This window comes from Lygodium microphyllum, chromosome 2 (genome assembly GCF_053477565.2).
Source record: "Lygodium microphyllum isolate KBCC chromosome 2, Lygodium_microphyllum_v1.1.10, whole genome shotgun sequence".
Lineage (NCBI taxonomy): Eukaryota > Viridiplantae > Streptophyta > Polypodiopsida > Schizaeales > Lygodiaceae > Lygodium > Lygodium microphyllum.
In genome coordinates, this window is record NC_141136.1 from 159,907,581 (window position 1) to 159,930,921 (window position 23,341).

General features: G+C 40.6%; 1 protein-coding gene across 4 annotated transcripts in view; it reads right to left on the reverse strand.

Moving 5' to 3' along the window:
• LOC148040538 (3-ketoacyl-CoA thiolase 1, peroxisomal-like) overlaps positions 1 to 23,341 on the reverse strand; it is a 215,272-nt gene that overhangs the window by 179,663 nt on the left and 12,268 nt on the right. For all 4 annotated transcript variants that reach the window (XM_087700626.1, XM_087700645.1, XM_087700635.1 and 1 more), the window contains 2 exons: positions 14,158 to 14,234; positions 13,964 to 14,048 (listed from right to left, as the gene is read on the reverse strand). In XM_087700626.1, the coding sequence (XP_087556752.1) occupies positions 13,964 to 14,048; positions 14,158 to 14,234 (162 nt within the window). The remainder of the gene's footprint in view (positions 1 to 13,963; positions 14,049 to 14,157; positions 14,235 to 23,341) is intronic.

The following is a 23,341-nucleotide window of genomic DNA, read 5'->3' on the forward strand; positions in this document are numbered from 1 at the left end:
AGTGGGCGTGCCAATCCATGTCATGGGGTCTAATGCCTACATGTGTAATGTAGATCAAGACATCAGTGAGGAAGTCACCAAAGTTTATTTTGCTAGCAATATGCAATTCTTCCTCAGTCACGATTCGATCAAAATAGGGGTGGGCCATGACATATTTCTCTAAAGGTTGTTTGCACGTGATAGCCAAGACTCTGAATGAGATAGGAGACACATAGATAGGTCTTACTTAGCGGTTTTGATTGCGCATCTCTACCCGGCGTTGGTCATGATTTGGCGACCCTCTTGTTCCCATTGGAGACGTAGAGCATACCATTTTTGCAGAAAGGAAGAGTCAGAGTCAACTAGCTTTGTCAGCCCTTCTAACTCGTGGCTTGTTGCAAAGACTTTGCTCCTGTGATAGGATGTGATAAGCCATTGTGTGCAAGCTTACTCTTCAGAGATCTCGCTGTCAATCAATTCCTCGGCTACCTTGAGAATCTTCACGAACATAGACTCATAGTTCTCCCATGTGCATGCCAAGGAGAGCACTTCCATTGCTAATATCTCATTGAGGAGGCCTGAGTCCAACCATTCATAGTTCCTAGCTAGCATGGTAAATATGGCATCCAAGCATCTAATGCAAGTGACTAAGTTGTCCCCCATATTTGTGGCCAAGTCCACGGCCAACGTAAGGATGGATCTCCGCTTATAGGACGGTCTGAGGCCTACAAGAGGTTTTTGGGGTTTGGTTGAGCTGGATAGCTCAACTACTAATGCCTGTCTTCTGGGCTATTCAATGGGATGTTTATTATCCACTTGTGCGATGGATTGGTCATGCGGCTCAATTGATGTGCTGCTCTCGGCATGTGGAGCAGTTGGGACACTGGAAGTATTAGGTTGAGTTGGCCTAGGGTCATGGCCTAGAGCCGGCTGGTTGTAGCTTGGTCGATAGACTCATTGAGGTTCTATGGATTTGGTGATTTTTTATTCAATGGATTTCTCATTCCTAGCTAGCTCACCGCTTTGTGGAGATGGATTGGAGGGCCTCAATCGAGAAGCATGCGTGCTGCTCCTAGTCTTGGGCAACCAAATCCAATTGTTACCTTCGTAGTAGCCTTGAGCGTGCAATAGGTCTTTGGGTATCCATCGCGGCTTGGCTGTTTGTCTGCTACGGTAGCGCCATCTTTGCCTCGTGGGCCTAGGACGTAATGTTCTATGGTCAGAGTTTGTGAGAGCTAGCTTCTAGGCGGCTACGGTTATCATTCAGGCACCCATTTGAGCTATTGCTCAGTGGTCTTGGATGTGTCTCCTTTAGGTTGCAGCCAATTTGTATTAACAGGATAGGACAAGTTACGACCCCCCCCCCCTTAGACCTCACATTAGGTTCCTAAATCGGTGGCATTGCAGGCTTTGATGGAGCTACACTGCCCTTGCTGAAAGCCATCACTATCCGAACATTGCCAATGGCAAGGTGAATGCACTGTGAGTCATAGTCGACATTGCAATGTGATTGTTTCTTGAATGCACAATCTAACGATTCCTTACCAGCGGCCTTGGTATTAGGCATCACATAGAAGATCATAGGAAGGCTTTTAGTCTCGATAGAGACCGCTATTTTGCACTTTCCCAGTAGTGAGTAGGATTATCCTCCAAATGGTTTGAGTTTAGCGTTGGTAGGCTACAGTTGGGGCTGACCAATGAGGGTCCAATGATCGTACGTAAGGATATTGCAATTAGCTCCCTCGTCAATGAGTACGTCATTTTTGTTTTGTCACAACTTTTAAGCTCATTTCTCTCTGTTGTAGGCGGCCATGATTTGCAATGCTTTCCTTGCCAACATTCTCTCCTCTAGATCGGCTAAGATGTCCTCGATTGGTCTACCATAATGCTCCATTTTGGTTTATAGATCATACCAGGTCATTAGTTTACTAGGTGTCAACTAAAAATTCTCCCAAGTCAAGCTCATTATTTTTCGGATTGGTGCTGGTTCTTGACATATTACTAACTGCTTGAGCAACTAGGGAGTCGATCAGATTGATCAAGTCAAGTAGAGTTGCCTCCCTAATCGTGCCTATCGTTGTTGCTTTCTAAACGGCTTGACAATTCAAGTCTCTCATTGTCCGATGATTGGGGTCCTTGGCCATTATTCAATGTTTGGGCTCCTCCTACTAGTGGGTTTGTTCAGCTTATCTTATCTTAGGTGAATTCCTTACATAGTATGGGAGAGTTTCACAAACGGAAAAACGAAAATGGGAAAAACCAGAGTTTCGGAGTTTCGGTCAAATTTTGGAAACGAGAAAACAACATTTCAGATTGTACACTAAAAAAAATATAGTATTATGTAGGTATGTAAATATATCAATCCCTACAATAACATGTATCCAAATTTCATACAAAACTTTAAGTCTTTATGTCATATGATTAAAATCATGATTCATTACACATTTCACAAGTCACGACTCACAAGTGAAGATTAAGGAGTCAAGACTAAGGACTCAATGGTTGAAACTTAAGACAGCTTAACGCAATTAAGACTCAATTTTCAAAACTTAAGACAACAAAATGAATTAGAATTTATGACTCATGAATAATCTATTGATCTAAAGAGCAGTGAAGACTAATATCAAGACTCAATTTTCAAAACTTAAGACAATTAAGACTCAATTTTCAAAACTTAAGGCAACAAAATGAATTAGAATTTATGACTTATGAATAATCTATCATCTAAAGAGCAGTGAAGACTGACATCAAGAACAATGGAACAAGAATCAAGATGCATCATAAGTGGAATCAAGATACAATGATACATGTAACTATGTCATGTGAATAATCTATCAAAACTCCAAAGTCCAGTGAGACTATAAGTATCAACATCAATGAACAATTGGCAACTCTAGTCTGGATACTGCACTGCTAAGCTAACTCCTGTATATCACGAGTCATGACTCATGACTCATCCGGACTCTGAGAATCTGTGCATCATCTCCTCGTCGGACTCCGAGGACCCTGATTGAGAAGTCGATGAAGCAGCCTTAGGCTCATTCTCAGACTCTGGTTCTGACTCTAGCTAAGATGCATGACCACATGTGGCCCTCACTCTAACCCTTCTCTGTGCACGAGTCTCATGTACCGGTGCCGATAGCTTCTCATAGAGCACGGAGTAGATATCTTGCTTCTCCTGTGATATCTATGGAATGTCACGCACCTTCTCTATATCAATCTTGTCAACATTCACACGTAAAGGTGAATGAGACAAAGATATATCATATGAGAGGAGATTCAATATGTTCAATGTTCATACATATCACAATTTACAATCCAACTTCCAAGCAAATTAGTAATATCAAGTGTCAAGGACTCAAGGTTAAAAAGTTAATTATACATAATACTAATCATTACCAATTTACCTGTGAAGGCTCAGGGGGACAGAGCGGTCCTCTTAAGAAGCTGGAGATTGCAATGGCAAAACACTAAACGCTCCAGCTGAACAGTTATGAGCTTGTTTCTCTTTTTGGCATGGAAGAGAGCCCATGTGCTCTAGTTCCTCTCAGCAGGCCCTGAACTACAATCTTGCAAGAGGACTCGAATGGCAATGCATTTCTATTCAAATTTAAGAGATTGAGGTTAAGTAATTGGCAATTGCTAATATGCAAGCAGGCAAAATTAACATTTGAGTGGACAATAGATTATAAAACTTGTTACCTAGGTTGCATAATGCATAAGATAATCAAGATTTAAAATATAAAAGTCACCAGTCATATATCAAAGTAGGAGCACAATTGCCATATTTCTCCCACGACTGAAGCTGTCTCTCTCGAAGCCTAGCTATGGGTCCAACAAAATGAAAATAATAATTGCGGAATGCCAGCAAATCATCCTCTACACTTCTCATCATATCTATATTATCCCCTGTGAGGCACCTCATGCACTCCATGAAGCCCTCCTCTAACTCCTCGCTACGCCAAAGAGAATGCAAGATATGTGCCACAACATGGATTGGTTTATGGAACCAATCCCATCGTGCATTCCGCACTACACGAATCTCATCGACCCTACAAATAAAATAAGTTAAAAAATTAGAAGTTAGAATAATGGTCAATCATCAAGGAATCATTAATACCAAATAATTACATGTGTAAAAGTTAAACAAAAACTTACTTGTCTTGGGGTAAAAAGCTGTTGCGAAGCAAGGCCTCGGCAATTTTATCCATATACTTATATAGAAGCCCCAAAGTACTCCCCTCCATATCAATGATGTGCAATACAGTGTAAATAGGAGTGAGACTTTTCACCAATGCCTCTGTCTCAATCCACCAACTCTCATTTAAAATATTGCAACTAAAAGCAAGAGCCTTTGGAGACTCTCTCTCACTCCATGTGAGTCATTCTTGGGCATGCAATGATCCATATCAAATTTGCACAGACCCGTATCAACCTCTCCAATACAATAAACATATAAGCAAATCTTGGTGGAGGGCTTTAATAGCTCAAGTGTGCTATTGGCTCGAAACATGCTTGTGACGAATGGCCTCTTCTTCACAAATCTTACTATCCTTGTTACTGTCTTGAAAATGTCATCCACCCAAGATATTTGCCTCAACATCTTCAATAAGCAAGTCAAGACAATGGGATGCACATGAAGTCCATACTATGCTAGGAAACTCCTCCTCAAGCATACATCCCATAGACACACAATTGCTTCCATTATCTGTCACCACTTGCACCACATTTTAAACTCCTACGTCCATGATGACCTATCACATGTGCTTCCCAATGAAAACTCATGTGATAGTAAGACCTGAGGCACAAGCATTGATGGCCTTAATAAACATGGTGCCTTTACATAAAGACACCAAAACATTGTAAACATTCCTTCGGCGTATATGTGGCCATCCATCGCATAATATTGTACATCCATATTTCACCCATGTCTCCTTCAAGGGCTCCAATTGAGCCTCTATGGATGCTTTCTCCTTTTGAAGCTCCCATGTGCGTAATGGATCTGCGGATGGACCTTCCCACTCACACCCTATGCGGCTCACTACCCTAATTGTCTTCTTCCATGATGTGTAGTGGCTACATTGAAAGGGATAGCACACCGAATAAATAAGCATGTGAGTTCCCTAGTTGCCTCCACAATTGCCTGCCTTTGAAGTCCTGCATGCACACTTGCACCATGCAAGGAGCCCTTTTGCCCACCACCACTAGAAAATGGCAACAAGGTCCTTTTTGCACTTGAACCCGATACGAATATGGATGCACTTCTTTTTTATGGGCTACTGGCACCTCCAATTTGGCTGGCACCACTAGGCCCAATAGCCTCTCTTTGCCCCACCTGTGCTTCATTAGTCCGATGTGGTGTTGGATGAGAGGATTCATCCTCTTCTAGCTCAATACCCATACGCTTTCGGCACCCTGCCGGCACATTTACGCAAGGCCCGATGTCTTTGTTGGATACGCGTGCCAAGCAAGAGGAAGAAGGAGGAGGAGGAGGAGGAGGAGGAAGAAAAGGAGATCGGAGCTTGAGGCGGGAGTTGGACTCTAGAGGTCCGAGGAGGAGGAGGCGAGAGCTGGTATGCCATACGAATTGGGAAGCAGAGAATGACTAGAATCGTGATCCAGCGCACTGGATAACCAGCACCGAAACGGGCCACAAGATCGTGAAACGGAGGTCTGTCATTTCCGTTCCAGTCCGAAACGGTTGGTCTGTTTCAGCGCTGCCGAAACGGCATTTCGGGATACCATGATTCCTTGTTATTAAAAACAATCCTCAATTTCACGAGCACTCAGATACTAGTGGTGTGCTCCTCAAGTGCACTATGCGAAATCACACTATCAGCTTTTCTGTGCGCGTCAAATGTTTAATTGCTGCAATGTATACGTTTTTCCTAATTCTTTTGTACATTTAACAACCACTGTAGTTGGTTCATTCTTGTCTCTTCAGCATCTTAGACGTATGGTCTGAGAGATAGCAGGTTTGGTCAATTAGTCCAGGTCTCTATTGGAACATGCAGTTAAGGGTCAGTGCCCCGGTCTTTCTCTTGGCCATCAGATCTTAGCTCTCGAGTCAATTGGCTCTATTGCCCCATTCACTCACCTGGGGATCCACTAGGGTGTCCCACAGCTAGGGCTTGGCCTCTATAGGGTCCAATGAGGTTAAAGTTTAACAGAATTTGATGTTCTGTTTTCCCATCCAATTTGCATGTTTTTCCATCCGATTCCCAAAATCGAACGTTCGATTCTCGCCTATCCGATTCTGACTGTCTAGTTTTGGACTATCGAAGTTAGTGGCCATACGATTTTTGGGGCCTCTAGATTGTCCGAGTCCGAGTGGCCGTCCGATTTTTGGGCCATCTGAGTCTAGGCTGGTCAAAGTTGTCAAATCGGACAATCTGTTTACATCCGATTTTCAAAATCGGATGACTTGGATACAATCAAATGGTCCAATTGTTCGAATGCGGTGGTGAAAGTTTCAAAATGATGAAAATCTTACCGAATCTCACACACGCCTAGATCAATCTTTCAACTATGATCCTGGAAGCAATTAACCGACACGAAGGCGTACTCAGAGCTTACCTGCAAGGCTCGAAGGCATGGTGGTGAAGATTGCCAAGCACGAATTGGTTTCCAACCCTGTAGCTCTCTCTCTCTGTCAAGCTCTCTCCCTAAACTCAAAAATGACAAATAAACTCTCTCTTTGCCCTCTTGGCTTCTTAAACCCTCTCTCTCTTGCCGTGTTACTTTCCCCTCCTCTCTCTTTGTTATTCTAATGCCTTGAAGCTCTCTTTTCCTTGTCTTTTTTTCCCATTTTAGGCTTGCTATTACAGCAGACATCCTACTCTGCATTTCACTGTTTTTCTTGATTTTTCCTTACCTAAATGCATTCAAATCACAAGCAACCACTTACACTAATTCAGTCTACTTACCTAAATCCAAAAAACCACAAAAACTTACTTGCAAAGAAGATTGAATATCTCTTCAACTCCCTCGCTTCCTACCTATCTTAAGCACTAGTTCAAGGCAAACCCTACTTCAATGCTCAATTCGGAGCGCACAAACACTCAAAGCTTAAATCCCTTGTCCCAACAATGAAACCAAAATGTGGGAGCGTCTCGCTCGATCACCAAGACCCACTCACCGCTTATTGTTTCAAGCATTTCAAGCCAAGTGCAATGGCTACCTCTCACATAGCCATACGCGCTCTCACACATATGAGTGTAGTGAGCTTACCTCCATACTTGATCGAGTTGCCTCCTCTCTCAAGCACTCCGGTCCAAGGTGCAAGCTCAAGCAAGCTCCATCCTCAACCTCCAAGCTCCATACTCCATTATTGCACGCGAAACAAGAGAAGAGACGAAGAAAAAGAGAAGAAGATGGAGAGCTTCTTCACCACAGTCCCTCACCCTCACACACTCACTTCCTCACTCCCTCTCAAACACAAGCTCAAGCAAGCAAGAACAAGAAAAATAAGAGAAGAGGAGAGCTAGTTTTGGCCACACACAAGAATGAGCTTCTTCATTCACTTTTTGCCTTTTATACAAAACCTTAACCCTAATCCCCTTTGGATACCCATCCCTTTTTTACATGCCCCGCCATTTTAGCCTAAGTCCTCTTTTCCTATTTTCTTCCTAATTGCATTGTGCCTTCACCCATGCCCGTCTACATTTACAAATTGCACAAGAGGAAGCCTGGTGCTCTTTTACAAGGATTTAGAGTGCACTTTTATATTTAAAATGTGTATTCCTCTTTTACGCTTGCCTTGAACTTTTAAGGTTGTCCTTGCACTTTTGGCCTTCTTTCCTCCTCTTTCTTCAGTCAGTGGGCCATCTTTTTCCGCTTTGCCCTGCATCTTTTAAATTTTCTTTTTGCTTTCTTTGTATTGGGGTTAATAGTCACTTTTCTAAATAAAGAAGCTTCCAAACCTTCTACTCTAAAAATTTCTCAAATGGTTAAGAATTTGAGATAGCTATTGAAGACAAAATTGTTCCTTGTAAAATTCTAAAGCCTTTGACGCGAACAGAATTTCCATTTAAGCAACTTCCAAAAATAGTAGCCTCCTAAATTTTAGGAGTTGCCAAATTTAGCTTTTTCAGAGCTTAATTATATAGGTTCACTGACTCATGGTTTCGTTCTTCAATCATGAGCATCTTGTTTCACTTTTTGAAACTACTCATTATATAGATTTCCAATCAATGTGACTATTTGAGTATAAAAGTCTTAGTCATTTGAGCTTTCAGATCAATACGACCACCTGACTAAACTCTTGATTTCTCTTGGACATCTCGTCAATGATGACCCAAGTATAATTATAGGACTTTCTAGCCATTAGCCACCCTTAAATAGAAAGATGAACACTTAATCATATTTTGAAATACTTAAATCATACAAATAGCATTTCATAGTACATGAGCATCAAATTAATTTAGAATCATTGAGTCAATACGTCTTGATAACAATTGATATAAAAAAGAAATGTTACATGTTGCAAGCATTACTAGCTACATTTTTCCTCATGACCAAAACACACAAAGCATTTACATGACGCGCATTAATACCATGAGTCCCAAACACAGTGGGCTGCATATATGCATTGTCAAATTTGCCACTTTGTGCCTAGCATCATGCAAATAATGCTATACATGGGGTTATGCATATTACCAACCATACCCGAATACTCAAAAGAAACACCAAGTTTCGCATGCCGACTCTCCAAGATTAAGCGGTAAAGTGTGCATTTTATTTTTATGTAAATTTGCTTCTTACTATAATTAAGTGTTAATCACGTCATAACCAATCTTTCAAAGAAGGAAGGCTAGTTACAAGATTCCATCCCCGGAACACCATCAAATCATTAGATTTGGTGGGTTCTATAACCACTTTTCCTCCTCGAATAGGGTGGTAAATAACCTAATTAAGCACTATTTACAGCAATTAACAAATTCACAAAACTGAAATACACATATAATCTTGGACATTGGACACCCTGTTGGCCCCAAAACGGGCGTCCCTTTCAGTATTTGTTTAACATAATTGAAGAAAAAGTTGATGTACAATGGGATTCTCCCAATCCCTTTCGGTATTCCAACTCCCCTTCCTATCCAAAATGACCAATAAATCTTCAATCTAATTTGCCCCTGATTTGGGCAATTAATTAGCCTTGATCCACTTTGATGTAGATGGAAAATGCCCCAAATTCAATTATTTGTTAGTCCCTCCACTTAAATAGGCTAAAAACAACTAAACCCTATTGAGTCCAAGCCTTGGAGCTTCCAATTTCTGGCACGCTTTCTAAGGATGCTGCTGCAGATTAGGATTTACAGCCAAGAAATCTGAAATTTCTTACCTTATGGCGATCTCAATGCTGTAATCTTCGGAGCAAGGCTATAGAAAGGCTAGGAGATGAGAGAGAATGATGAGGAGAGAGAAAATTCAGACTTTCTTTGCGAAAAACTGAAGAAAATCTGCCATCTACTACTGATGCCCTGCCCCAACAGCTTGTACATGTGAAGAAATGAAGAAAATGAATCATTTACTATTGTTGCCCTATCTCAACAGCCTTTAGATGTTGTCACCTACTGTTGATTGGTCTTCTGCTGCCCCTGGCTGCCTCAGAAGGTCCTCCAATGGCTGCAAATCAAACGAGGAGCATCTCCTCCCTCTCCCTTGCAGGTTGAATACACTAAAAATGCCTCTCTCCAGCCTCTAAAGACGTTTTTCAGTCTTGCATGGGCATTTTCAACAAGTGGTAGCCTTCCCAAATGGTTTTTTCAGCATTATCTATAATTAAATATTAATTTACAAGCTTTAAATACTAAAAATTAATCTAATAAGTATTGCGGTGCCCTAAAAAATAATCGGACAAGCCAATAATTAAATTGACTAGGCAACTTTCATTCCCAAGTGTCTTTGCGTCATTTTTTACCATCAGATTGACATTAAGTACCATTAAACGTCACTTCTCTAGTGTCACCAATTGATACTTATGGCCAAATGAATTACCTAAGCCAACAACTGACACGAGATACCACCAAGTACCTGTGTCGAATAACTTATAGCAACTTTTGCCTTTGACATCCCATAATTTCCTCGAGTCTTGGCCTTGTAAATTTATTCTAGCCCTAGTTATATCTCACATATACAACATTTATTTAACCATGTGATTAAAAATTAATCCATGTGTTAAGTGAGGTTTCAAAAATACATGTCCTCATGACAGTTGTCCACATCTCGTATCCAATGGACATAATGGTCAGAGCTTTCCATTGCTACCTACTACCATCTGGCGTCTAATTTCAGCCTTCGTCTCCACTTATAAGCTGTCGCTTGCATCCTGGATCTATCGCTTGCATCCTGGAGTTGTCACCTGGTACCCTGGAGCTATAGCCTACTATCAGAACCTTCTGTTTGCTACTAATGTCATCAACCAAACCCGCCACCATCATCCAGAACCTTGTGTTTGCTAAGTTTCTCCTCCAACTATTACCTACACTTCCTGCACAATCGTCTACTGTTTCTAGTTGTCGCCCAGTTTTTCTCTCTCCTTAGGTACCTACGCTTTTGTTCTTTCTCTCTCCTCATTGCTTGTCTTCATCAGATCCAATCTCTAGCTGCATTTGTTGGTGTTCGATGCACAAAGGTTACCTTGCTACATTTCGGGATCCATTTCAAAGTACAACACACTCTCCAACTCATAACCTCTGCCTTGATCCCAAAGATACGAGAGTTCGAGGTTCAGTATTCATTGCATAGTGTATTTGCTACATGGGCATTGTATATTCAATAGTCATTCGCTTCATTAATCATTGTGTTCATTGTCTCTAAGTTACCCTAACCCTAACTGAGTTCTATGTTATCAATTTGTGCTTTGCCATATGATTAGTTTCGTGTTTTTGCATTAGACCATTTCTTCACAATAAAGCATTTCCTTTGTCCCACTAACAGCCTAGCCTACATCTAACACCCATGCATGGTCCTATCTACCCAAATCTCTAGGACTAAACCCATATGCTCGAGACAACAACACAGAAGTGAAACCTCAAGCAAGTAAGATGCTGCAATCTTTAGGTGGTAAGAGCTCCTACGGCATGAAATCTGGCACCTACAGGAGCAATGTGACTAGGGGAGTTTGGAGCAGTCATTGTGCAACTTACCTTGTGTCGGGGGTAGGCAAAGAACACATAGCAATAGATGATGATGTTGGAGCAATAGGACAGGAGCAGTTCTCTCCAAGAGAAATCGTGAATATGCCATGAAGGTTAGAAATTGTGATGAAAAGGGCCTGCCAATGGTCTCCTTTTATACAACTTTTTAGGAATTTTGTCCACCAAAAATTAGAAATCCGAAATTAGTTTCAATTCAATTAATTTGTTTTTGGGGCCTTATGAGAGTTAAATATGTTGGCCAATAATTTGAGGATTAATTTAGGCCTAATTTTTCACACCATCTTAGGCCCGAAAAAGGGAGCCTAAGGGGAGAGGAAAGCATGTCTCTACCCACTTTTCTTTTTCAGTTATTTTCATGCGATACAAAAGTGCAGGTCCACCCTCAAGGAGGTCATGGACAAAGAAGGTTGTAAATGGGCCCTGGGGAGCTACATGGGGATTCAAACCAACCAATATGAAGGAGTAAAACAAATGAATGCTTAAATATGTAAAAGGGGTTCTCGGAAGGCTACCCACTCTGTTCTCAACCAGCCAAGCACCCAATTCAGGAAACACAATGCTATGTAAAGGGATGCAAATTTGGGATATGCATGTTATGGGGTGTTCACTTATAAAGTACAAATGCAAAATGGTGTTGATATCGAAGACAAGCCAAAACAGGACAGAACTTAAAATGTATAATGAGGAAAAGCAAGCCTATGTAAAGGGATGCAAATTTGGGATATGCATGTTATGGGGTGTTCACTTATAAAGTACAAATGCAAAATGGTGTTGATATCAAAGACAAGCGAAAACAAGACAGAACTTAAAATTTATAATGAGGAAAAGCAAGCCCCTCACCATCTTGTTAAAGTTGGAGGAGGAGGTGAACATGAGTACCAGATAAGGTGCTCAAGCATTTGATGAAGAATTTAAGAAACATCTCAAATGGAAGCTTACAATGAGAAATGGCCTGTAAGATAGCATCAATTGGGTGTCTGAAACTTGGCTTCAGGAGATGAAGCAAAAAGTTTCTGACTTTGTGAGAACATGGAGCCACCATAGGAGATCTTTGTCTCTAACCCAGTTAGAACCAGTAGGTCCCTGCAATGTTAGTCCTTGATTGAAATATAAGCCTAGCATGTAAGTACCAAAATAATATCTGATGTTCCCATACCAGTACTTCATATTGAGATTTGGTGCAAGGCTAAAGATGTGCCTAGAGAATGTTCACGATGGATTCATGGGCAGGATAGAGAGGAGTTGCAGTTCCAGTAGTTGCTGAATAAGTGTGAGAAAGCTGGCTTGGGGCCCGTGGTACATGTCCAAACTAAATGGTCAAGTGAAACCAACCTTTCATATCCACCGAAGAGTAGTAGTGCATTAACTTTGCAAACATAATGAACTGAAAACAGCAAATCGGAAAATTAAATCCTCATTAACATGGTAGCTAGGATGCTTTGATTCCAAGGCAGCAAATCCAATGCCATGATGTCACTCTAGATGTTGACACTCTTGATTCTTTACAGTATGATGCCGCACCCTACTCTCCCATTGCTGAGAAACTGAAGTTTCATTAACTTGATTCATTTCCTTTACCCAAGAGTACACATCAACCATTGCAATAGCATTCTCTTACAGGCAATGCTTACAAATAAAAAATGAGATTTATCCTCTACTACTCTTGTTAATGCCGCATCTAAACACTCTTGCCTTGAAAGGGCATTGAAGACACTCTTTGGAAGATTATGTGTATAATCTTGGTTTATTCATGCCTGCCCAAAACAGGAAATTCATGGGCTGAAGCTTTACTTATGAACCACTTCCTTAATCTTGGTAGAACATGGATTGTTCTTGGTTCAATCTAATCCAGGAAAACAGGAAAAGAGTCAAGTTTCAAACCTTAAGTACAATGAACAAATATAAAATAAAAATGCAAAAAGGACCTCCAAACAGAAGAATATGAACAGCAGCTGGCAACTAGCAATTGACGAGATGACATGGCGATGATGTGAATAAACAATGTCAAAAATATGCAGGTGATTGGCAACAAATTACAAATGGGCATGAGGCTCAAGGATGAGGAGGCTGTCAGATGTCAAGGGACCATGCCTGACATGAAAGGCGTGGTCAAGTGATAGGCCGACGATGATAGTGGTCTGAGACTGGTCATGCCTAATGTCTACCTTGATGGGGAAGGCACAGCTAGTAGTTGCTCATAGCTGTCAGATTATGACAAGTACATATGTGACTTACTGGCAAGCTATGACCCACCATGGCCAAGTCTAAAGAACCAGTAAGGACATGGCAATCGTGGCAGAAAGAAATCCTTGATTAATGGGTAACTGCAGAAGAAACCCAGGAGATTAATGGCTTTGATACCTGAGAAAGGTGAAACACAAGAGAAAGACCAAAGTGAGTGTTTGTTTGATGATGCAGAAGGGAGGATACATATACAAGGCGCATAGGCCTGTAGCCTGCTTATATAGACCAAGAGACTAAACCAACTAGCTCGGCCCTTATTTAATGCAAGAGGAGATTGTGAAAGAGGGAAGAGAGGTGTGAGAGCCAAGAGATAGGAAGTGACAGGACTTTAGAATTATTGTTTAGTTGATATTATCTAGACCATCTGCCATAAATTCATGCCTGTAAAGATCCTAGTTTCAGGTTATGCTTGTCCATCAACAAGAGAATTAGGAAAGACATATAGACAAGTTTAGACAAAATTACTATCAAAGTAGTTCATAAGTGATATATTTCAATATTATATCCAGCTTGTAAAGATGCCAGCATTAGAAAGAACACAAGGAAAGAGAATGCTAGAATCGTATTATTTTCCATACCTTTAGCACAACAGCTAGCATGTCTCTGTGGGGTGTGTCTTTTAAACTTCCACGAAAAGCTTTGCAAATTGGTGTGCGGACAGCTCTTTACATAGAGAAGCATTGACAATTTTTCCCATTTTGTATTAGTGGAAACCAATGGGGAAAACTTGCCATAAACTTTTACATCTCAAAAGTCTGCTCTGATCACTTACGAAACAATGGCCACATCTTCATAAAAATCAGCTCTCCTCTCAAATCCAAGTTTCTCATGTGATGTCCTTTCAACAACCTGTGAGCCACACCATGTTTCAAAATATGAATAGCATGCATGTAAAACAGCGGTGCAGAGAAATCTTGTGAAGTGCACGTATACTTCTACATACTTGTATTGAAAAGAAAAAAAGCACAATAACATGAGACTAATGAATAATGCTATATGTGTGCTTTAAAGACATCTTACTTTGTTAGATTAGATTGGTTTGCAACTGTTTAGCAAGATTATAATTACTTTTGAGCTAGATTATTATGCTAAAACAAGTATCTTACCAAAAAACATTCCTTCTAGTATTAAAAGAAAGCAATATAAAGCACTGAAATACCACACCTACACAGGATACCCAATGAGAGTAAACAAATATATACAAAAGCCAATAGGCTATAAACCAAGGAGGAAGGGAGGGAATAGCATCTCATAGAACTATACTCCTAAAATCATGCTCGACCAATGAAGGGCCTAGTGTCCAGGGCCCAGGCAGCAAACAAGGCCCTTTGCAAAAAAATTGAATGCACTCACATCAATTCACAAAGATACAGTGGAGGATGCACTTCTTGGGTTTCAAGAATACCCTCCATCAATCACTACCCTAGGCAAATCATTGTACAGTAATAAGTATGTGGGGATTTCAATGGGATTGAGGCCCATTAGCTCTTTATTACAGCTCTAAAACTCAATTATCACCAAAGTTTCACTAAACGGTGCCCATTCATAGAGAGTGTAGTGTCTATGTCCCATAACATGCTTTTCCTGGCAATGGGAGCTTACTCTTTTACATGTTTACCTACAGTTACATATTGATTTACTGCAATTTTATGGACAGCTATGCTGAAAATCAGTTTTGAGCCATTTCCTTGAGAGCAGATACTTGTATTCAGCACTCTAGTGTTTCCTGCTTCTGTGGATAGCAGTGTATTACCTCTGTCTTCCTCCTATTTGCGCACTTTTTGGCTTGGTTTTGGGGATGATTTGCTGTTATTACAGCAGCCAGCATTCTATTTGTTTGGCAAACATATCTTCAACATAGAGAAGTTAAATGGCACTAACTTCCAGTATTGGAGGACTCCAATTTGGCAAGTATTGGTACAAAAGAAGTGAGTCAAGCCATTCAAATCAGAGGGAATAAAACCAGAACTTTACGATGCACATGATTATGAAGAGCTTGATGAGCTATGTAAGTTTACCACTATTTTGTCATTCTCAAAGCAAGTACACTTCAATGGCATTGAGACTAAGGGTGGTGCTTAGGAATTATGAAAAAAGATTTGTAATATTTATGATAAACAAAGTCCTGCAACAACACAGCTATATTGGCTTAAGAAACTCATGGACCTTCGTATGAAGGAAGGGATGCCTATGTCTCCTCACTTAAATGAGTTTCATTTCATTTTTCAATTAGCTTACTTCACAGGGCCTTAAGTTTATGGAGAATGTTAAGTCACTTTTCTTGCTTGTCACACTTCCTCAGTCTTGGGATACATCTGCACTACTATGAGTGCCAAACCTCCTAACGATGGCCTTAAGCTCAACTATGTAGAGGATCCTTCGCTTATAGAAGAAGTGAACAAGATAAATATTGATACAGCCCCTACTTCTCATACACTTACAGTGATGAGAGGTAGACATGGTGGTAATAGGAATAATAACCATAGTAGAGACTCATAACACAATAGGGACAAGTCTAAGTGTCGTGGACAGTCATGCAATAAGTCCCATGGTCCCAAGTCCTCTCTTACTTGTTATTATTGTGGGTAACAGGGTCACCTAAGACCGCAGTGCCATAAGATGCACAATGATAAGCATGAAAAAGGCAAAGGAAAAGCATTGGATAATACCAAATCTTTTACTGTGGCATTGTTCCTAAGTCCAGTGTTAAGATAGAACTGTTATAAATGCCTTGGAGTACAACTCAGATGATTACATACTTGTTGCTTCATCACTTGATGCTACTCAATTACTTAATGTTCAATTTGCTTATTCTCAGTGTTGGCTTCTTAATTCTCGGGCTTCTTTCCATGTTAGCCCACATCATCCATGGTTTTATACCTACCACGCTGTTACACGTTCAATCAAACTAGGTGATGATCATATATGCGACATTGTTGACATAGGTGATATAAGGCTATAGTTTGGTACTTGTGCTCCATTTGTGCTTCATGATGTACGCCATGTCTCGGCTTTGACAAAGCCTTATCTCTGCTAGATAGTTAGATGATGAAAAAGTACCATGTCTCTTTTGATGATTTTGCATGGAAGATTACACATAGTAACCTCATTTTTGCTAGAGGTACCAAGGTTGGCAACCTATACCCTTTGCTTATATTTGATCATGTTTTGGCTGCATAGTCACCAAAAATGTTTCGTCCTGTTTTGTATTTCGAGGCTTCAAGGTTTCATTTCACTTTTCGTTTCATTAGCTGCCTTGAGGTTTCGAGGTTTCAAAAAATATTATTCATAATAATTAAAATTATTATATATTAGTAATATTAGAGAAAGACAAATAGATCTGCATATAGTATTATTAAAATGAAAATATTCATTCCACCTAGATCCTAGAGTCAAAAGTCAAAATCTTAAAACCATAACATCCATTTTACCTACTAATTTAGAAATTAACATTCATGACTCACAAATCAAAATGTATAGGTTACAACATACATATAATACATAATGTAAAGTGAAAGTAAAAACTGATGTTCATGAGTAAAAACCTTGTGAGGAGACATTTTCACTTGAAGTGAGAGGCAAAGGTACAAGGGAAGGTGGAGGACTATGTGGAAAAGGTGGATGAAGAGGAGGAAGAGATGAGTTGGAGAGGATGAGGTGAAGTAGAAAGAGATAGAGAAGGAGCAAGGTCTAGCTATGGAGAACGGAAGTCAATGACAAGAAGCATGATAACTGAGACTAGACACATTGATTATTACTCAAGTGAATTAGGTTCCAAGAAAGATTAGCTTGGACTCATAAACACAATCTTGAGTAGAGAGACAACACTAAAGGTACAAAGCACAATAGCATTCTTCATTTAACTCAATGTCAAGTACATGCTTTATAGTTGTAGGATGGTTTTCCTTTTCTCACTGTGCCTATGGAATTCAAGCAACTTCTCCTAGGTTGTTGCATGTCCCTTGCCCTACTGCTCCATACAAATAGGCTGTCTTAGGAGTGTAATTGCATAAATCTCAACACCCCTCCTCAATCACAACTATAAAAAGCAGTGAGTATTCACAAGTTGTCATGAGTAAAACCTTGCTAAGTGTAGATATGGAAAAAAACAACCATATAAAGCTAGAAGTTATCACAAGGCCTCACTAAGTGTACAGAGGCTGTAGTGCATACGTTACATGAGGATTACAAAGCTTATGAAAAGAAGGATTAGAGACAAGTGTATACAACTTCTTTTTAAAGATCTAGTAAAATTTTAGAACAAGGATCGACAGACCCTTGTGGTCTTCATCTTTAAATATGACTTTGTAAGCATTTTGTGGTTTTCTTTCTGCATGACAGATCTTCTTTTCCTTGTCTTTCTTCACTTTGATACTCTTCACTTTGCTTGCTTTGATATTATCCACTTTGCTTGAATCTTCTTTGACTTTGCTCTTCTGGTCCCCCTTAAGCAAAGATACCACAATCTTTGAGTTTTGCATGATACCAAGGTAGCTGAAATGTCTTCAAAGTCTTCAAATGAAAACATTAATTGCAATTGAGTGTGAGCATCTTCATTTCCTTCTGCAGATAGAGCGAACAATCTTCCTATGTAGTACAAATGAGTAACAAGAATCATGTTACTTTCCATGAACGACATCACATAAAAATCTTCATGTTTGCCATTGTAATAACTGAGAATCAACTTCCATAATTGAGGTAAATCCAACAATAGAGTTGAAAAAAAAAATTTGTGCTAAAAGACACAATAGCTATTAGTATTTAAACAACATTATTTAGTATCAAGAGATACTATCTTGAAGCTTAATGTCGGATGTTCATGCTTGATCTTCTTGAACCTTCTTCTTGCTAGGTTTGAAGGTTGCACTTGCAAGAACTTTAGTGATACAATGAATCCGAGTTGCAATGGTTGTTTGAGCCAAGGGAGTAAGAAAATGAAGTAATTTTTGAGCTTGGGATCAAAATGGCCATGGCTGTCCAATCAAAAAAGGGACCAGCAAACTGGAAAATCAGCTCCCACAAGCTTCACAAGTTGAATCTACTCAAATCCTTTGAGATGAAGACCCTCACCAACGGGTCTAAGTTTCCCTAAGAGGATTTGTACTCATTTTGCCCGAGTTGAGAGATCTAAGCCTTCAAAGTGGTCGTTGTCAAAACTGCACACAGATTTGGAAAAATGCAAATGTCAAGCATGATGCGTATCAATCTCCTTGATTTTTGTGCCAAGAAGTTGCGCCTTGACCTAAAAAACAACTCCCGAGAAGAAAGCTTGAAGAGATATGGCCTGGTTAAAGAGATATGGCTGCTCTAATAGAGGTAGGTGTCATTGGCTATGGAGGTCAAAAATGGTAGAGTAAAAATGAAGTGAGAGATGAAAGATTCTTCTAGAGTTGAGCTAACCAGAGGTTGTGGGAAGCTGAGCTAGAGAAGCAGTAAGTTGAGCTAAACCAAGCTCACCATGGCTTTGATACCATGTTGAGAAACACGGATCCTTGAGCAAGGTCTAGCTATGAAGAATGAAAGTCAATGACAATAAGCATGATGTGACTGAGACTATATACACTAATTGTTACTCAAGTGAATTAGGTTCCAAGATAGATTAGCTTGGACTCATTAACACAACCTTGAGTAGAGAGACAAGACTGAAAGTACAAAGTACAATAGCATTCGTCATTTAACTCAATGTCAAGTACATGCTTTTCTACTTGTAGGATGGTTCCCCTTTTCTCGCTATGCTTATGGGATTCAAGCAGCTTCTCCTAAGCTCTTACATGTCCCTTATCGTATTACTCCATACAAAGAGGCTGGCTTAGAAATGTGATTGCATAAATATCAACAAGGAGGAGGAGGAAACACACAAGGAGAAGGAGGAGGTGACAAGGTGTGCAAGGAGGAGGACATAGAAAAAATATGGATTGTGGTAGAAAAGCATAGAAAAGCAACCCCCGTATTCTTTTAATAAAAGAAACTCTTTAAAAAACTTCTTCATTTCACAACCTTGTTTTGTGAAATGAAACAAAGTATGAAAATATGGATAAAGCAATTGGGCAAGCAAGGAGGGTGAAAAAAATGCTAATTGTAAAATAAAAATAGCTCCATGTTCTTTTTAATAAAGAAAAACCATTTTTCAATGGTTTCGTAAATATTTTTCATTTCATGACCATGTTTTGTGTGCTTCAAGGTTTCATATTTTGCCAAGACGAAATGTGCTTTTTGCTTACTATGTATCTTTAGCCATGACTAATCTTTCTCATGTATCTCTTTAGCGAGATACATCGCCATCTTGGGCTATGTCCCTTAAAGGAATGAAAGTACTCACTCGTTTGCATTATTTGCCACCTCTTGACTACTCATATTTTGAGCAGACTTATAACTCGCATAAAAAGTCTAGTTCTATACACATGGGCCAGCCAGTGATGCTTGTACACTCAGATATTTATGGTCCCATGTCATGTTGGTCATTAGGTGGTGCTAAGTACTTGTTGACTTTTATTGACGATTATTTGCATAAGATTTGGGCGTAGGCCCTATCTTATTAAGCAAAATTCTGAGGTGTTAGATACATTTCAATACCTTCTTACTGTGGTTGAGAACCAATTTGGGTATAGGCTAAAATGCCTGAAGTCTAACAATGGGGATGAATATATCTCTAAGGCTTTTGAGCAATTTTGTGATGAGAGAGGTATTAAGCATCAATTGACTACCCCTTATACCCTACTCCAAAATAGTGTTGCAAAGTGCATGAATAGAACTATTCAAGAAAGAGTTCACAATATACTTAGTCAGGCAGGCTTACCACAATACTTTTGGACTTACGCAATTACTACTACCATTCATTTGATTAATAGATCCCTATGCACTACTCTTGGTAGTAGAGTTGCAGAGGAGGTACGATCTAGTACACCTCCCTCATGAGCACAATTGTGTATCTTTGGATGTGTAGCTTTCTACCATATTCCCAAAGACAAATGCAATAAGATGAATCCAAAGTCTCTTAAATGCATCTTTCTTGAATATGGTCATGGAGATGCGATGGACGATCACCTTTGGATTCCACAAGCTCAGAAGGTTATCCGCAACCATGATATCGTATTCCATGAGAAAAAGATGCATATGAGACAAGAGCAAGTAGTTGAGATACGCAAGGTGATCTTTCAAGAGGAGTCCAGCTGATGATGATATAGTAGCTCAAGATCCACCTGTTGTGCAAGATCATGATATTGAATAGAGGACTAGCCATACAAGCCCCACAACCAATCTTAAGACACTCGACTAGAGCCTCATATTCTCCTGATCATTTTGAGCCCTCTATGCATTATATCATCGTGATAGATTTCGATGAGCCCTTTAATTATGAGAAGGCTATACACAAATGTGATAGTCACTCTTGGGAGGGGGCCATGTAGTCTGAGTATAATTCACTACAAAAAAACCATACATAGAATTTGGTTTCTTTTCCCAATGGAAAATGCATTGCCATGAAAGTGAGTGTATTAGTTGAAGAGTATCCCAAGTCGCCCTAAGCCAACATATAAGGCGAGATTGGCTGCTAAGGGCTTTAAGCAGGAGAAAGGAGTTGATTTTGATGAGATATTCTCTCTTGTGGTCAAGATAACTACCCTACCCTTGGTATTGGCCTTAGTTGCGCAAATGGATCTAGACTTCTACTAGATGGATGTGAAAATACCTTTCCTTCTTGGGGACTTGTATAAGGACATTTGTATGCACAAGAAAGATCACTCTTGACACAAGTCTGATGCAGCTCTAGCATAGCTCTAACGCAGGGTTGTCTCTGTACATAGAACGGACTGATCCGGACAGTACAATCCGTATGGTACGATACGGTATGTATCTGTACGATTTAGTGTGAAAAAATAGGCACTTTTTGGCCACTCTCCTTCAAGTCTACAACTTTCTTTTTTTCTTTCTCCTTTCTTTTTTTTGTCTTCTTTCTTTCTTATTTCTCCCCCAAGCCTCTCTCTCAAGCTTCTCACACCCTCATTTTCTCTCAAGCCTCTCCTCTCTCTCTCTCTCAACCCCCCCCCTCTCTCTCTCTCTCTCTCTCTCTAGCCTCTTCCTCTCTCTCAAGTTTAACGTAATGTGTCTGACGCAGCAGACGGGCAAGAATGAAGAAAAATAAGAATCGCGTCGACATTGCATTTCCAACCAGCATGATCACTTGCCAAGTCGCTCAACACATGCAAGTAGGTTACTCACCAGCACCAAGGTCTATCGTCACAAGTCAAAGGGTCAAGCAAAGATCTCTATAAGATTTTTGACTTACCCAACAGTTTTGACAGAAGGTGCTCTCCAAGGGCAAAATGATGGAGTCAAAATTGTCATGTTTCCACAGAAGCAGAGAGGCTGCTTGTCAAAAGCAAGGGAGTTGCTCAAGCTGAGGGCCTACTTCCGCACAGAGAGAAGAGAGTAGACAGAATTTACCATTTGTTGAACCCATGGCCTCTACTCCCCCACCCTAGCAACACTGTTCCAAGCAAAGGCTTCCCTCTCCTGATCACTCATTCCCTCCTCACAAGAGTTACCATAGGATCAATAGAGTGCCGAAAATGCAACATAACAAGATCCCAGACAGCAGCCTAAAGAGAAAACTTGATCCACGGGACAGCTTCAAGGACTCCAGTGCAGCCCCCATAGCTCCCATGGCTAATACTATCCCATAGATCAGGATCAATCCTAACGTAAAGCTCAAATTACAGATAGAGTGGCGACCTTGGAGAAGTCATCTTCGGTGTGCCGATTGGTAGGCGATCCATCACCAATGCATACCCTAAAAGACATGATACAGACAACTCTCATAGGCACTCCATCGAGAGTTACAAAGGTAAATCCATTGGGAAAAGGGCGTTTCAAGGTCAGCTTTAGCACACCATAACAGTCTATAGGGGTGCTTGCCACCAGCCCATTACACGTCTGAACTGCAATTCCCTTCTATGATAGATGGGTTGAGGGCAAGGATTATCCCATGCTCAGAGATGGTACGGCTATCACGGTACACCTCCCTGGCCTCAACGAGTATTTTTTACCTCGTATAGCCCAAATTGGCAAAGCTTTTGGGCGAGTCATTCAATGGGACAGGACCTTCATAGATGTGGTGGTGGAGAGATGACCTCAGCACCCATCAATCAGAGTCATAGTCCCTAGTTCAGCATTGGGATCCCTTCCTCAAGCCATCAAGATTCCATCGATGCATGGAGGGTGTATGATTCAGACAATATATTACACTGGTCTCCCAAGACAATGCTTTGCTTGCAAGATGATAGGCCACCTTGCAGCAAATTTCCCTAGAATAGAGCAAAGGAGACAAAATACTAGGCCTCACCCAAACTCCTTTCAGGATGAAGGGGGAGGGCCCTTACCTCGTAGGAAGTGAGAGGGAGGGGAGGGCAGAGGAGACGAGCTGCTAGAAAAAGGAGAAGGCAAAAACAGAGACAAGGGGAGAGACAAGGAGAGAGACGAGTAAGAGAAATAGGCTGAGAAACGATGGATAGTTGTTAGGGATCCAGGCCTGCTACACAAGAATCCGATTGTGCCGCTTGAGGCAGCAGAGATGACTATACCTGAGGTTCCCTCCCCCCAAGCCACAGGTGACAGAGGTACAACCACCTACGATATCACTAGTAGCTAGAGTAACAATGACTTCCCCATGTGAGATGGAGTAGCTAACTCACACCCCTCGGCCGTTTGAGGTAGTGATGGATGCACCTAGAACACTTGATATGGTTCCCACAGTGACTTCCCCATGTGGGATGGAGCAACTAACTCATCCCCCCAGCCTTGTGAGGCAGTGATGGATGCACTTGGAACACTTGAGATGGTTCCTATAGTTGAGGCCTCTACCAAGAAGTTTGTTTCTCAGGTCCCTAATACTTAGCAAGAGGGGAGAGATTCCCATGGAGAGAGGTGGATCTAGCTACTCATCAAGGGGAGGAAGCGAG